Below are 14,582 nucleotides of genomic sequence, written 5' to 3'. Positions count from 1 at the left end.
CGGGAGTCGCAAATCAAAATCACGTCCTTGTGACAGGTTGAGGATGAATCTGAATGTAACACGTCGCATTGCCATATCAATTCACTTAATCTAACCTTAAACTTAGGTTTAATACTTTATTTTATTCAACTCCAGGTCAACTAAGCTAACCATAGTACTCTAGTTACAGTTAGGCTAGTCTAACCTAACCTACAATCAAGTCTGACTTGGAGGACTTTCGAATGCCTTCTAGATGATCGTAGATTCCAGTTAGTGAGTTACCTCAGAGGAAGCACAAGGAGAATCCAGCAATTGATGCAGCCATACCCTTGGATTGGGCTCTTTTGGGTGACACATTTCAGTCTAGAGAGACGTGGCTAGGAGCCTTTACAAGATTAGGGAGCCCACTTTAGGTAATGTGACGCCTTGGTCTTTGATATTCAACATGGGGGTAGGTTATCTAGGTGTCCAGAGGATATTCTTATGCATTTAGCATTTCAGCTTGTTACGGTTGTACGTCATGTGGAACCGTGCTTTTTGGAGTCAAGATGGCACCTAGACCCTAACACAGGTCACATTCCCTTGGACATATGGAGGTGTTGCATCTATGGAGGTGTTCCCATAAAGTACTTGTAGTGGGACCCCAGAGAGTGGGAGTGGATTGATGCAAGGCACCGAGAGAAGAACCTCCCCTTTTTTTGATATACGGTTAGTAAACCAGGAGACTCCAACTCAATCTCAAAGGTTGGAACCCTACCATATGTTAGACAAAGAGAGAGAGAGAGAGAACAAGAGAGCTGAACGTCAAATTGCAATAGATGAAGTGACTGGATACAACAAGAGGGAAAGGTTTTATCTAAGTGATAAAACCTTATCCTTCACTAACCATAGTTAGTGAACTACCTGTGGTTAGGGAAAAAAACCTCTAATGAGGGAAAAGTGCTCCTAACCTACTTATTACATTACATTGGTCACTGCTAGAATATAATACTAATTCTAATACCCCCCTGCAGTGCCAATGTCATGTACAAGGAAATCATCAATCACCAAAAGGAGATAAGTTCAGGGCACTGCGAAATGCCTCAAACTTTTCACATGAAGTGCTTTGGTGAAGATGTTTGCAACATTGTCATGTGTTGACACATAGATCATACTGATCTCTCCTACATGCAACTTCTCTCTAACATAGTGATAGTGAACCTCAATGTGCTTCGTGCGAGCATGAAACACAGGATTCTTTGCCACTGCTATAGCACTCTGACTATCAGTGAGAATCGGAGAAGGACCCTCCAATGAAAGATGAAGATCAGCAAACAAACGACGCAGCCCAACACATTCAGCTGTCGCTGTGAAAGCTGCCCTGTATTAAGCTTCACATGAGGAGGTAGCCACTGTAGATTGTTTCTTGCTCAACCAAGAAATGCAAGCATGTCCTAGAAAGAAACAATTCCCACTGGTGGACTGCCTAGTATCATAGTCTCCAGCCCAATCTGAGTCACTGTAAGCATGCATCTGCAAGTCACCCCCCTTGGGAAACATCAAGCCAAAAGACTTTGTATCTTGCAAGTAATGGAAGATGCGTTTTACAGCCTGCCAATGCATAATCTTTGAGCTGTGCATATACCTGCTCACCTGAGAAACTGAAAACTGAATATCAGGTCGTGTATTGCAGAGATAAATGAGGCATCCAACAGCCTAGCTATAGAGTGTGACATCAATTGATTCACCAGCATCATGCATTGTAAGCTTCAGCCCCCGCTCCATGGGAGTGGACATAGGCTTTCAATCATGCATGTTGAATCTGACCAAGAGCTTTTGAACATACTTGGACTGAGACATAACAATGCCACGTTTCTCTTCAATAAACTGGATCCCCAAAAAGAAATGTAACAAGCCCAAGTCTGACATATCAAATGTAGCTTTTAATTGGACTTTGAAATCTGCAATTACTTCCTCATTTGATCCGGTGAGCAGCATGTCATCTACATAAAGAATGATGACCAAAATATCCCCTCCATCCTTCTTGATGTAGAGGGTGCTCTCAGTTGGACTATTGTGCAACCCCTTGCTGGTTAGAAAGGCATCAATTTTGGCATACCATGCACGTGGGGCTTGTTTCAGCCCATACAAAGCTTTATTCAGCTTGCATACTTGATGTGCATTTCCTGAAATTTCAAAGCCCAGAGGTTGTTTGACATAAACCTCTTCCAACAAGTCTCCATTAAGGAAAGTTGTTTTAATGTCCAACTGATGAACATTCCATTCAAAATTTGCAGCCATTGCTATAACTAACCTGATGGTGGTCATTATGGATGTAGGAGCAAAAGTCTCATAATCTATGCCCTTTTTCTGAGCATATCCTTTTGCAACCAGCCTTGCCTTGTACCGATCAATGGACCCATCTGGCTTTCTTTTGACTTTGAAAACCCAATGTGTAATTATGGCATTCTTACCTGGTGGCAAATCCACGATATACCAAGTCTGACTTTTATGAATGACTGCAATTCATCGTGCATGGCATTCATCCAATGCACGTTATCCTTTGCTTCTTCAAATGTCTCAGGCTCCTCCTCATCAAGAAGAGTACCTGCATAAGCTGATTCAACTGAAAGAGCCCCCCCCATGTGCCTTACTGCACTACGAGTTCTACCAGGCAATGGAGCCTCAAGCTTACTCTCCCTGAGAGTCTGAAGCAACCAATGCGGGACTATTTTGGCTGCGTGTATCTCTTGAATTTCCTGCCTGACAACTTCATCCGCACCCTGAGGTTGTACCAATTCAGCTGGGGGCTGAATCTGTACATGTGGATCTAGCGGAGGTTGCTGTAAATTCTGAGTTTCAGCGGGGGAACCAAATGCTATAGAAAGCATCCCCTCAAACACATCATCTGAAGAGACCAGAATCTGAAATTCAGCATGTGTATGTGCAGAATTTTCAGAGAATATAACATCTCTACTAACAAAAATCTTGCGTGTAGCAGGATTGTAGAGACAATAGCCTTTGCTTTGTGAACTATATCCCACAAAAATGCATTTGAGTGCCTTATCTGACAACTTGTGTCTGAACTCCACAGGCACGTGGGCATATGCAACACAACCAAAAACTCTGAAACGGTCCACGGAAGGCTTTCTCCCATGCCATGCCTCATAGGGAGTGATTGTCTTCAAAGCCTTTATAGGAGCCCGATTTAAAATATAGTTGGTGTGGAAGGGAGAGTGTGAGAGCACACACACACACAAGCAGGATAAGCAACAAGAAGTGTGGGGATAAAAGGTATGTGTGTACCTCCCCTAGCACACAGTGAAGCTTTTATATGAAAGGATAAGGTTACAACACTAAGTACGGTGTACTTAGTGTACTTAACAAATAGAGTACTAAGTGTACTTAACTATACTTGGGTGGCCATAGAGCCTTTACCCCAACAACCTCCCACTTAAAGGCAATATGCCCTCAAGTAAAAATAAATGAGGCTCAACCTATACCCATCAACTGTCGGCAATGTGCAAACCGCTCTGCAGGCAAGCCTTTTGTCAACAGATCTGCTGGATTATCATCTGTGTGAATCTTGACAAGCTGAATCAGCTTATCATCTATCACTTCCCTGATGAAGTGATACTTCACATCAATGTGCTTTGTCTTTGCATGAAAGACAGGATTGTGTGCCAACTGAATAGCACTCTGACTGTCACAATGCAACAATGGAATATCACCTGTAATGCCCAAATCTCCCACTAGCCGAGATAACCATAAGGCCTCTTTGCATGCCTCTGTGGCTGCAATATATTCAGCTTCCGTAGTAGACAAGGCTATGCGCTGCTGCATCCTTGACATCCATGACACTGCACCTCCAGTGAATGTATAAACATAACCGGTAGTAGATTTCCGGTTATCGGGATGACCAGCAAAATCTGAATCCACATAACCATGCACCTTTGCATCTCGCTTGCCAAAGCATATGCACAACTCCTGTGTGCCCTTCAGGTATCTCATGATACCTTTCACTGCATTCCAATGCTTCTTGCCTGGATTTGCCATATACCTGCTAACCACTCCCACTGCAAACGCAATATCAGGTCTGGTAGCAACCATAGCATACACGAGACTGCCACAAGCTGAAGCATACGGAATCTTGGCCATTTCAGCCCTATCAGCATCTGAGTGTGGGCTGTCCATTGCACTGAGTTTCACATACGGAGGCAATGGAGAACTAAGGGTTTTCCCCCCTTCCATATGAAACCTGTGCAATACTTTGCCAATATATTCGGTCTGAGACAGATACAACAAACGCTGTCCCCTGTCTCTCCGTATCCGCATTCCCAGTATGTGATTTGTTACAGCTGTGGTGAATGTATCCCTACTTTCAGGAAGAGAAATCAAGAGTGCCATACCCTTGGTTTCCTCATCCACCACATATTTTTGATTTGCAAGTTGAGTGACAATTGAATTAAACTCATTGAGATGTGCAACCATGGAGGTCCCTTCCTTCATCTTCAGATTGAAGAACTTGCGCAGCCAATATATCTTTGTAGCTACACTCTGCTGCTCATATGTGTCCTGTAGCTTTTTCCACACACCCCAGGCTGTTTTCTCACCATCCACATTCCAAACAACACTCTCATGGAGTGACAATTCAATTATGGACTTTGCTGACAGATCAGCTAGTGCCCAAGCATCATCAGATGTGCCAGTGGGCTTCACACCTTTGTGTATAATAGGAGCATGAAACTGCCTGAGAATTAGAACATTCAGGACCATCTTTTTCCACATTGGGTAGTTAGCAGCACCCTGTAACTTTTTAATATTGAGAAGAGAAGATTCCGAGGATGAAGCCATTACAATCAGCAAGAAATATAACCCACACTTGGGTGCCTGACTCCCTGCAAACTAAGTGCACAGATGCACTTGTAGTTGTGCTCAAAAGTTAATTCCTGCAATTTTCTCCCACTTAACAGTAAATACTGTTTGTTTCCTGCCGGCTGCTGATCCAGAAAAATAATACTTAATGCATTAATTGAGGCTCTGTAGTACAGTACAGCAGTACCTTGATTTGACACAATGTATGTCCCTGCTGTAACAGTGAAAACAGCACTGTTTTATGCACTTTTAAACTTCAGTAAAGTGACTGTTTACAGTCCAAAAATTGACTCCGGACAGTACCCGACTGTACTTTCTAGTACAGCAACAGAAATTGACTGTATAACTGTCCAAAAACTGTCAGAATTAGACTCTCTCTTGTATCTATAACTGTGTTACACAGTTTAGAACTTGAATGAGTCAAAAGCCCCTTGACTAGAAGCCAATTTTGAATATTTTAGTGCATACACAGCTTTCCCAAAGCTCCACTGATCACATAAAGCATCCAGGTGTTTCCCCCAACACTGATATGCATAACAATGTCAAAAGCCCCAATTCATATGCATCTGCCACTGTCCCGTAAGTCATAAAATGCATCAAATCCTTGCACAAATCAACTCCAATCAGGAGGATATACGCAAATAAGTGCATGTAGAAGCCAATGCTTGGCTGTGGCTGCAAAAGCCCTTTGATTCCACAGTTCAGAAATGAGAATTTCTCTCACATTGGAGGTGTAGATCTGCAGATCTACCTCACTGACAACAGAAGGAACCAAAAAAAAAAAAGGTGAAGCGGGCTTCTGTACGATCGTGAACGTCCCTGAGCTCTCCGGCGATGGAGATTGTGATGACCTGAACATGTGGCCACGTATGGCTCTAACGGCGAGTTTGCTAGTAGCCTTGGCCCGGGCTGGCGTCGCTGGCTGGCTGTTGGCCGCTGGCCGTCGGTGGCTGCTGGTGGCGCCGATGGCGTCGCTAGCTGGCGCCGCTGGCTGCTGGTGGCCTGTTGGCCGCTGGCGTCGGTGGCTGGTGGCCCTTGGCCCTGGCTGGCGCACGGCCTCAAAGAGCTGCTAGCGTAGCGCTAGCAGCTGAAGGCGTCGATGGCGCTGTCTAACGGGGCTGATAGGAGAGCAGGAGCAGCGTTCATGCACGACGTCGTTGATATCGTTAAATGGGCACCTTCCATCGTTGCGAAGTCTGCTTGCGTCGCTGGGGAGCCGCAACAGCCAGGGTGCGTGAGAAAAATGGAGCAGCCGTCGCCCAGCGATCACATACCAGCAGAGTCTGAGAATAGTCTGGAGCAGCCGTCGCCCAGCGATCACATACCAGCAGAGTCTGATGAAACGACTGTTGGAGATGGATCGACGAAGTTGGTGGGGGGGGGGGGCACGGGACAGCCCAAGCTGATCCTCCTCCTCCACCACTTTGAGTGGGCTTGTGAGGATTGGATGCAAGGCTCTGATACCAATTGTGGAAGGGAGAGTGTGAGAGCACACACACACACACAAGCAGGATAAGCAACAAGAAGTGTGGGGATAAAAGGTATGTGTGTACCTCCCCAAGCACACAGTGAAGCTTTTATATGAAAGGATAAGGTTACAACACTAAGTACGGTGTACTTAGTGTACTTAACAAATAAAGTACTAAGTGTACTTAACTGTACTTGGGTGGCCATAGAGCCTTTACCCCAACAGTTGGCACACATGAGGCCTTCCAGCTAAAACATGTGAGGCAACTTCTTACATGTGAGCATGCATCTATCCATTTCTATGGCGGTGCAATTCTTCCGCTCAGCTTTGCCATTCTGTTGAGGTGTAAGCCTCGCAGTAAGCTGATGCATAATGCCTTTTTCTTTCAAAAATGTCTCAAATTCATGAGACATATACTCCCCCCCTCGATCTGTTCGAAGTGTCTGCACCTTGAGTCCTGTCTCATTCTCAGCCATAGCCACAAAGTGTTTGAAATGCATAAACACTTCTGATTTTGCCTTGAGACCATAGACCCAAGTGTAGTTGGCGAAGTCATCTATGAATGTAACAAAATAGTGATAACCCCCAAAAGCAGGTGTCCTCATGGGACCGCAGACATCACTGTGAATAAGCTATAATTTCCGTGTAGCTTTCACTGCACCATCCTTTTTGAATGGAAGTCTATGCATTTTGCCAAGAATGCAGCCTTCACATGCACGAGGAGGAGGCAACTCCAAGGGAGGCAATGCATCAACCATATCATGCCTCTGAAGTGTCATTAAGCTGCCATAGTTCATGTGCCCATACCTGACATGCCATAACTCCGCATTCTGCTCCTGAAGCTTTGTGAGGTAAGAATTCATGGAATCTCCCTCGTCCATATGTGTATGGGAAAGTTCTCGCTTTCGAAAGGAAACCCTAGCATCGTTTCTTGCTGCAAACATACTCTTTAGTATCTCCCAAGCTGCTATAGATGTCTTGCATGACCGAATATGAGGTATAATGAACCTCTTGACAGAAAGAGAAATTACTGAAAGAGCTTGTGCATCTCTAGAGTCCCATCTTTTTTGCTCTGCTATGGGAGCTCCTAGAGCGGCTGCTCCAACCACCTGTGCTGCATTTATACCTCTACCCCTGCCTCCAGCTGTAGGAGTGACAGGTGTAGTAGCGGTATCTGGTCTTGCTTCATCCCCATTGACATAATCCCAAAGATGTCTGCCAACCAAGATATTGTGAACCATGAAACTCCACAAGGAGCTTGTGCATCTCTAGAGTCCCATCTTTTTTGCTCTGCTATGGGAGCTCCTAGAGCGGCTGCTCCAACCACCTGTGCTGCATTTATACCTCTACCCCTGCCTCCAGCTGTAGGAGTGACAGGTGTAGTAGCGGTATCTGGTCTTGCTTCATCCCCATTGACATAATCCCAAAGATGTCTGCCAACCAAGATATTGTGAACCATGAAACTCCACAAGGAGTAGTTCGTGCCATCCAACTTATCCTGCTGTGTGAGAACCCCAAACACCTCATTGGAGTTGTTTTGAGCCATTTATACCAAAAAATATAAAAAAAATACAGCAGACTGACCAAGTGAAATCCCTTCCTGGGATTTAAAATGCACAAGTAAAATCTGCAAAGAAAAAGCTGCCCACAGTGACAAATATTGTCACAGCCTGTCAAAGGCTCAAAATGCACTTCAATTATCCTGCAAATGCTCTCCAAAACTGCCAAAAAGCACTACGAAATTTGCCAATGTCTGCAATGTCACTCAAAATGAGTCCAAAATTGCCTGCAAACTCCCAAATTGCTTTTTTACTGCAAAATTGCAACCCACTTACAAAAGCCCCAATTTCTTGAGGGAAATTGCATCCAACAGAGGGCAAATTAACTGAAAGCCCCGATTATGCAGAAAATTGCAGTGCAAAACCAAAAGCCCCAAATTTTGGGAAGAAATTGGGCTGAAATTGGGGCAAATTCACAAAAAGCCCCAAACTTTACCAAAAAGGCCCAAATTTCTCCAAATGTGGTCACAATTGCCCACTGAACTCCTTGAATACAAAGCCAAACAATGGCTCAATGCAAAGAAAAACACCCGCTAACTGAACCTGCACCTGTACGTCAGAGGAGTTCGTGCTACGAATAGAATCCACCAAATGAGTTGGGATTGTACGGACGACGACGTACAGTTGTACGGTTGCTGACGCAATGGACGGCTGTACAATCTAGTACGGCTATACGGGCACGTGCACCTCGCGTCTGTACGGACAACTGTACGTTGTACGGCGTCACATGTACGAAACAAGTACGGACATCAAATAGTTGTACAGACTGCAGACGTATGGCGCTGAACTGTTACTACTGGTACGGTACGGTTATTGTACGACGTAGATACAATGCATGTACCTGTACGTAGCAACACTGTTCAAAAGACAACGCACGTACGGATGGAGACTGCAATGATGTACAGATGGAGACTGCTGTACAGATGTACGCCGTTGTACTGCAGTGTACAGACAACAGCACTTGTACGAATGGGTTGCACGCAGAATGTACGAACGAGCAGATTGGCGTTGGATGTACGACGGATTCCACTGTACGGAACAATCAACTATGGCTGTATGGAATCGTCCGTACAGATTGTACGGAGATAATCAAGGTGAGCAAGGTGAGCGAAGTGCAGCTTGGGCTGGGTGCAGGCTGGGTGTAACGGGCTGGGAGCTGGGAGCCAGGAGCTAGGCCGGAAGCTAGGAGCAGGGTCTTGCTGCTCTGATACCAAATGTTAGACAAAGAGAGAGAGAGAGAGAGAGAGAGAGAAAGAAAGAAAGAAAGAAAGTGTATTATTGTCCACTAAAGGCCAAAATGGGCCCATGCGACATCAAGAACTCTGCGTACGATAGCACAAAATCAACGTGCCACAAAGACGAGGCATCGTCGAATATCATCTAAGTGCTACGCAATACAATGCAAGTGAAAGTACATAATGTCAAATCCGAGCCTAAATACAAAGTAAGCTAGATGCAAGGAAACCGCCCCTGGGTGCAAAATGGGGGGATGAGTACAATATGTCAATGCAAAGATACAAGTCCATGTATCACGGAGTCTGAGAACCAAAATAATACTGGAATCCTGTCCATCGACTCTGCCTCCTGCTATGAGAGTACAAATCTGAGCAAAAGTGAGGTGAGCGGCTGGTAGGGCGAGATCTCCATGAGTAAGTCTCCTCCGAAAAGCTGCCATCATCCTGGATCGTCTGGAGATGAAGCGGCGAGTACGTCCCCTATGTAACAAGATCCTGCGGCGTCTACAAACCATCTCATATGTACATCCACAGGGTGGAGGCATGTGTCCTGTGTGAGCTCTAACCTCCTCGTGCTCCTCCTGATACCTGTCATCTGGTATAGCGTGTGTCTGAGCTCTATCGGGCTGGGCTCTATCACGCTCCGGTCTGTGCTGATGGTCTCTGAGGTAGTGTCGTCGAAGCATAGTGGCCTCCCTGACACAAAGAGCTAGGCAATGCTGATCCTCATAATCCATCACTCGTGAGAGAGGTCCAAAGCCATCCGTGAAGAGACAGTGGAATCTCCCTCTGATCTCATAATATAGCGGGCATCTGCAAATGAAGTGCTCCTCTGACTCCACCTCTCCCATGGTGCAACAAGGGCAGATCCTGGTCTCTCGGCCTGGACGCCGTCCATCCTCCATGCGTCGCATCCTACCAGCCTCTATCTCGAGCTGATGCGAAGAGACTCTAAGCTGGCCAAGGGCAATCCTCAGTGAGTGGGACATGTGGATTGTAGCCTGGTGGAATGACAAGTCCATCCTCTGAGATCCGAAGGAAGTGGTCACGATATGTGGCCATCTTCGTCGGAAGCTGCGTGGGATAAATCCAAGTGCAGTACGTATGAAGCTGCAGCAAGTCTGCTCTCGTGACCTGACTAAGCTCGTGGCGAGTCAACTCGAGATGAGGGGCATCTATGCTGTATCGGAAGGGAGGCAGTCTATCCATGTCTAGTCCAAGAGATGTGAGCCACCTAGTGAGTCTGAAGTACCAGCAGTATCGGGCCCCAGATCGTGCCAACTCCATAGAAGATGCAAGTGCTAACCATGGCAACCGAGCTCTGCCTGCTGCTGAGTCTCCAAACTCCCTAACCCTGTGCAAATACATGACCGACTGAAACGCTGCATCCAATGCAAGGGGAGTAGCTCCAAACTCTGCTAGCATGATCTCGTGCGGAACTGTAGCCTTGGCCCTAATGAGCCGAGAGAACATGATGATCTGTAACCTCTCTACTCGTCTCCAATCTGCAGCACCAAGGTCTCCTGCCCAGAAAGGAGCTGCATACATCGCAGCTGGTCTCACCAATGTGTCAAATAGCAGAGATTTCGTATCGGGATGCTGAAAGTGGGACTGAAAACACTGACGCTCAAGATGAGCCAACGAAGCATACCCTTTACTAATCCTATCTCGTGCTGCATATGTCATGGTAAAGATCGGTCCCCTGAAAACTGCCCCCAAATAAGTGTACTCTCTAACAAGCTCAATGGGCTGTCCGTCATAAGTGAAGCAAAACTCATCCGTGCTGTAGATACGATCAGAGGTGTTGAAAACCATAACCTTGGTCTTGCCAAGGTTTACGGTCAATCCCCTGTCCTGGCAAAACCTGTGGAGAGAGAGAGAGAGAGAGAGAGAGAGAGAGAGAGCAAGAGAGCTGAACGTCAAATTGCAATAGATGAAGTGACTGAATACAACAAGAGGGAAAGGTTTTGTCTAAGTTACAAAACCCTATCCTTCACTAACCATTAATGAGGAAAAAGTGCCCCTAACCTACTTATTACATTACATTGGTCACTGCTCGAATATAATAATAATTCTAACACCACAGCACCTCATTGGGGGAATTTTCAAAAAAAAAATTATCTAGAGAACTCATTTTGGAAGAGACTCTCGAAATCCCTCAGGAATAGAAAAATTACTCTTTGCTTTGCCGTGAACCAGTAATAAGGAAGTCTCTCTTGCATCTCCTAGTGATCAAGCATTTGCTTCCACCAGCAGATGGATTGAAAAAGATGAAAGGACACATTGAGGCTCACTGCTTCAACAAGAAGGAACGAGAACAAGAGAAGCACCATGCCAATCTCCTTGTTGAACAAAAAGCTGAGCTTGAAGAGCCCCAGAGGAGATACATGCAGTTACAATAGAGGTTCATGGCCTCTCTCTTGAGGACGAGGACCATTGGGCATTCTAGGCCCCCTATACTATGTGTGTTTGTGTTGAGTCAATAAAGCTTCTCAGCCTTGAGTTGTCCCTCTAAACTGAATGTATTTGGAGTCAATAACAAGTACTCTGCCCTGGGTTGTGCCCCAAAAATGAATGTATTGTCTTTTACTTTGGTTGATGGTATTGACCACCCAGTTCAGAGTAAGGGGGGGTGATGAGTGATGGTTTGCCCTTGCCGGTCGCTGAATGTATTGTCTTTTACTTTGTTGATGGTATTGACCACCCAGTTCAGAGTAAGGGGGGGTGATGAGTGATGGTTTGCCCTTGCCGGTCGCGAGCTGACTGTAACACAAATCTATGGCATCTACGTCTTGCACACACAAGTTTAAAGAATATTAAGCACATACATTCTCATGATTTGGTGCAAGGCTTGCATTTTCATGATCACCTGCGGTTAGGCACTTGTGAAGCATGTGTTTTTGGCAAGCACACTCAACGCTCATTCTCACATCGTGGTTAGCGTGCCACTAAGATCCTAGATTTGTTGCATTCAGATTTGTGCGGTCCCATGCCAGTAACTTTAGTCGCTACTATATGACCTTCATAAATGACGCTAGTAGGTGGCTAGTGGGCCTATGCCGGTACATCTACAGTATATTGGACGACATTCCAAATCCATGGAATGAGCCCTGTACATTGAAGTTTGAGGAGCTCATTTAAGATTAAATCAACTTCCATAAAGTTTGACGAGCTCATTTAACATTAAATCAACTTCCATAAAGTTATAAAAGAAAAAAGATCAACAATCATTCTAAGTAATAGTTGCTTGTCTTTATTATCGAACTATGGGTTACAAAATTTAGCCATAGGGCCATGAGGTCATCCGCTAGAGTAATGCAAGTTCTACCAGGACCCCAAAGCCTTGCAAAACAACCATAGATTAGGAAGGCCTGCAGGTTTCTTTGCTTGGATATCCTCCAGTACTACATCCTGGCTCAAACTCAATCGCTAGGACTTTGACCTTCAATTCCTGTGCGATCTTGGCTGCAACTTCTATCTGCTCCTTCAAGTTATGGGGTTATGCCCTCGGTTGCTCAATAGCTGGGCGAGTTACAACATTTGCATTGGCCAATGTTCAAGTACTTTCATGAGGACAAGCGGCACTCCACATCTGGGTCCACCTCGCGCCGTTCAAAGTTATTGCGAGACAGCTTAATATGCTACTGCAAGAGCTTGTATTCAATCTTGGCCTGGCCTTCTTCCTCGCAAAAGAAGCACTTAACCTTAGCCTTCCCTCTGTCTTGGTCTTGTCAGGGCTCTCGATCTCAACTACCACGGCTTTGTCTTCTACTCTACCTCAAATCAACAAGAAAGAAAAGATGACTTCTAGTCTTGCATTTGGCACCAAAAAGGTGCAAGAGAGCCATTTACTAGGCTTTTGAGCACATGTTTGTCGTAAGAATTAAAGAGTTATCATCTCTTGAAAACTGGAGTCAAGTCTCCTTTACATTCTACCAACCTAGGCATCATTTGGCATTTTTTACTACCAAAGTGGTTGCTTTGTGAGTATTTGTTTAGTATGGTGGTCCCAATAGTTTCCCATGCCTTCAAGTTGTGGTCATCCTAGGATATGCTCGTAAAATCTGAGAGAAATCTTGGCATTATCTTATTAGAGTTGTCTACATTCGCCATTGATAAGGATATAATTTCAGGGCTGCAATAACAGGCTATGTTGTGATCCTCCATCAGGGCTGAAGGTGAAAACCAGCCAAAATGAGCAATAGAATTTGTAAGCAAAGCCACTTGAATGCATTATCGGACATTCCTTAGCACACTCACTTAGAAAAGCGTCTGTGTAAACTACATTGAAAATAAAGTGATTGGGTTCATGCACCAATAAGGGTGGTAACGTGAAAATATGAATCAGGTGTTTACAATTGCTGCAAAGAAAATACATGGTTTGAAACTTACTTGCTTGCAGGGGATGCCTGGCTTGATTGCAAATCGGACAGCATCTGCACACAGGCATAGGTGAGGCATTGTACAAAGCTTTTTGTGTATTTTCCCGACTACTCAAGCATAGAAATTGTGGAGAATATACCTTTGTAAAACAGCTCTCTAAAACATCTTCGTCATTTCCAAATCAAACTCAAACATATCTTGCATCTTATTTAACATATCCTATGCCTATAGATTGTTCAGTACCTCAGCATCAGATGCAGTAACTGTTGTTCTTGACCTCGTTCGTGGATGTTTATCTTCCTCGACAACTGGTGACACATGAGGTTGATTACAAAGGTTGTCCCTGCTCCCAGTTTCTGCATTAACTTCGGCTTCCCTTTGACCTCTACTGGTGGCCCTTGTGCTGACACCTTCTGGCATTGTCCTCTGCTTCAGTTCTGATGTACCAGCTCCATCACCTTTCATTGGACTTAACTGCCTGTCAAGTTTCAACTGTTTTGCTATGCTTTTCCGTTTCAACACAGGCTCATTATCTTGTTTTTCCGATTCAGGACTAGACTGTACAGATTTCGCTGCCTTGCTTCCCAACACAATGCGTGCACCCATAGCTTGGCTTCTTGTAGTTCTCGTAGATTTTAATCCATTTTCCACTACCAGAGTATGCTGTAATTGCATGTCTTGACCAGTCACGTTACTACTTTTATCCTTTGCGCCCCTCACAGATCCATTCTCTGGAGATGCACTCAGTTTCACTCCACTCCCTGAATCCATTTGGCCCCTCTTGGAATCAGCAAATATCTTCATTTGCTGTGACTTATGCCGACCGTAGGAAGTCTTAGAGCCTTTTGGAATTTCTATGGTATCCTGGTCTTCTAAGTCATGAGCCTTAGTCTGTTTTTCAACCTGGTCTCTTGCATCATTACCTTCCCCATGGTCTGAAAATGAGCCCTCCTCTACTTCCCGTTTCACCTTTCTTGAGTGCTGATTAGAACCCAAAGATGGTAGCTGCAATAAAATCAACAACAAAAATGCTATCATCATGACTTGTGAGCAGCCACAATATGCAGCATTCAGTAAGATAAGGTAGGCACAGTTTAAATTTCC

The 14,582-nt window shown here is 45.0% G+C and overlaps 1 protein-coding gene across 1 annotated transcript in view; it reads right to left on the bottom strand.

Annotated features, from left to right (window-relative positions):
- LOC147895838 (sister chromatid cohesion protein PDS5 homolog A-like) overlaps window positions 1–14,582 on the bottom strand; it is a 130,480-nt gene that overhangs the window by 11,265 nt on the left and 104,633 nt on the right. The window contains exons 24-25 of the mRNA XM_087382347.1: window positions 13,722–14,483; window positions 13,488–13,531 (exon numbers count right to left, since the gene is read on the bottom strand). Coding sequence (XP_087238473.1) covers window positions 13,488–13,531; window positions 13,722–14,483 — 806 coding nt within the window. The remainder of the gene's footprint in view (window positions 1–13,487; window positions 13,532–13,721; window positions 14,484–14,582) is intronic.

This window comes from Dipteris shenzhenensis, chromosome 12 (assembly GCF_047967505.1).
Source record: "Dipteris shenzhenensis isolate YYH24624 ecotype China chromosome 12, Dip_SZ_1.0, whole genome shotgun sequence".
Taxonomy (NCBI): Eukaryota; Viridiplantae; Streptophyta; class Polypodiopsida; order Gleicheniales; family Dipteridaceae; genus Dipteris; species Dipteris shenzhenensis.
Note: the sequence above shows the minus strand (reverse complement) of the source record. Positions and strands in the feature narration are given on the sequence as shown.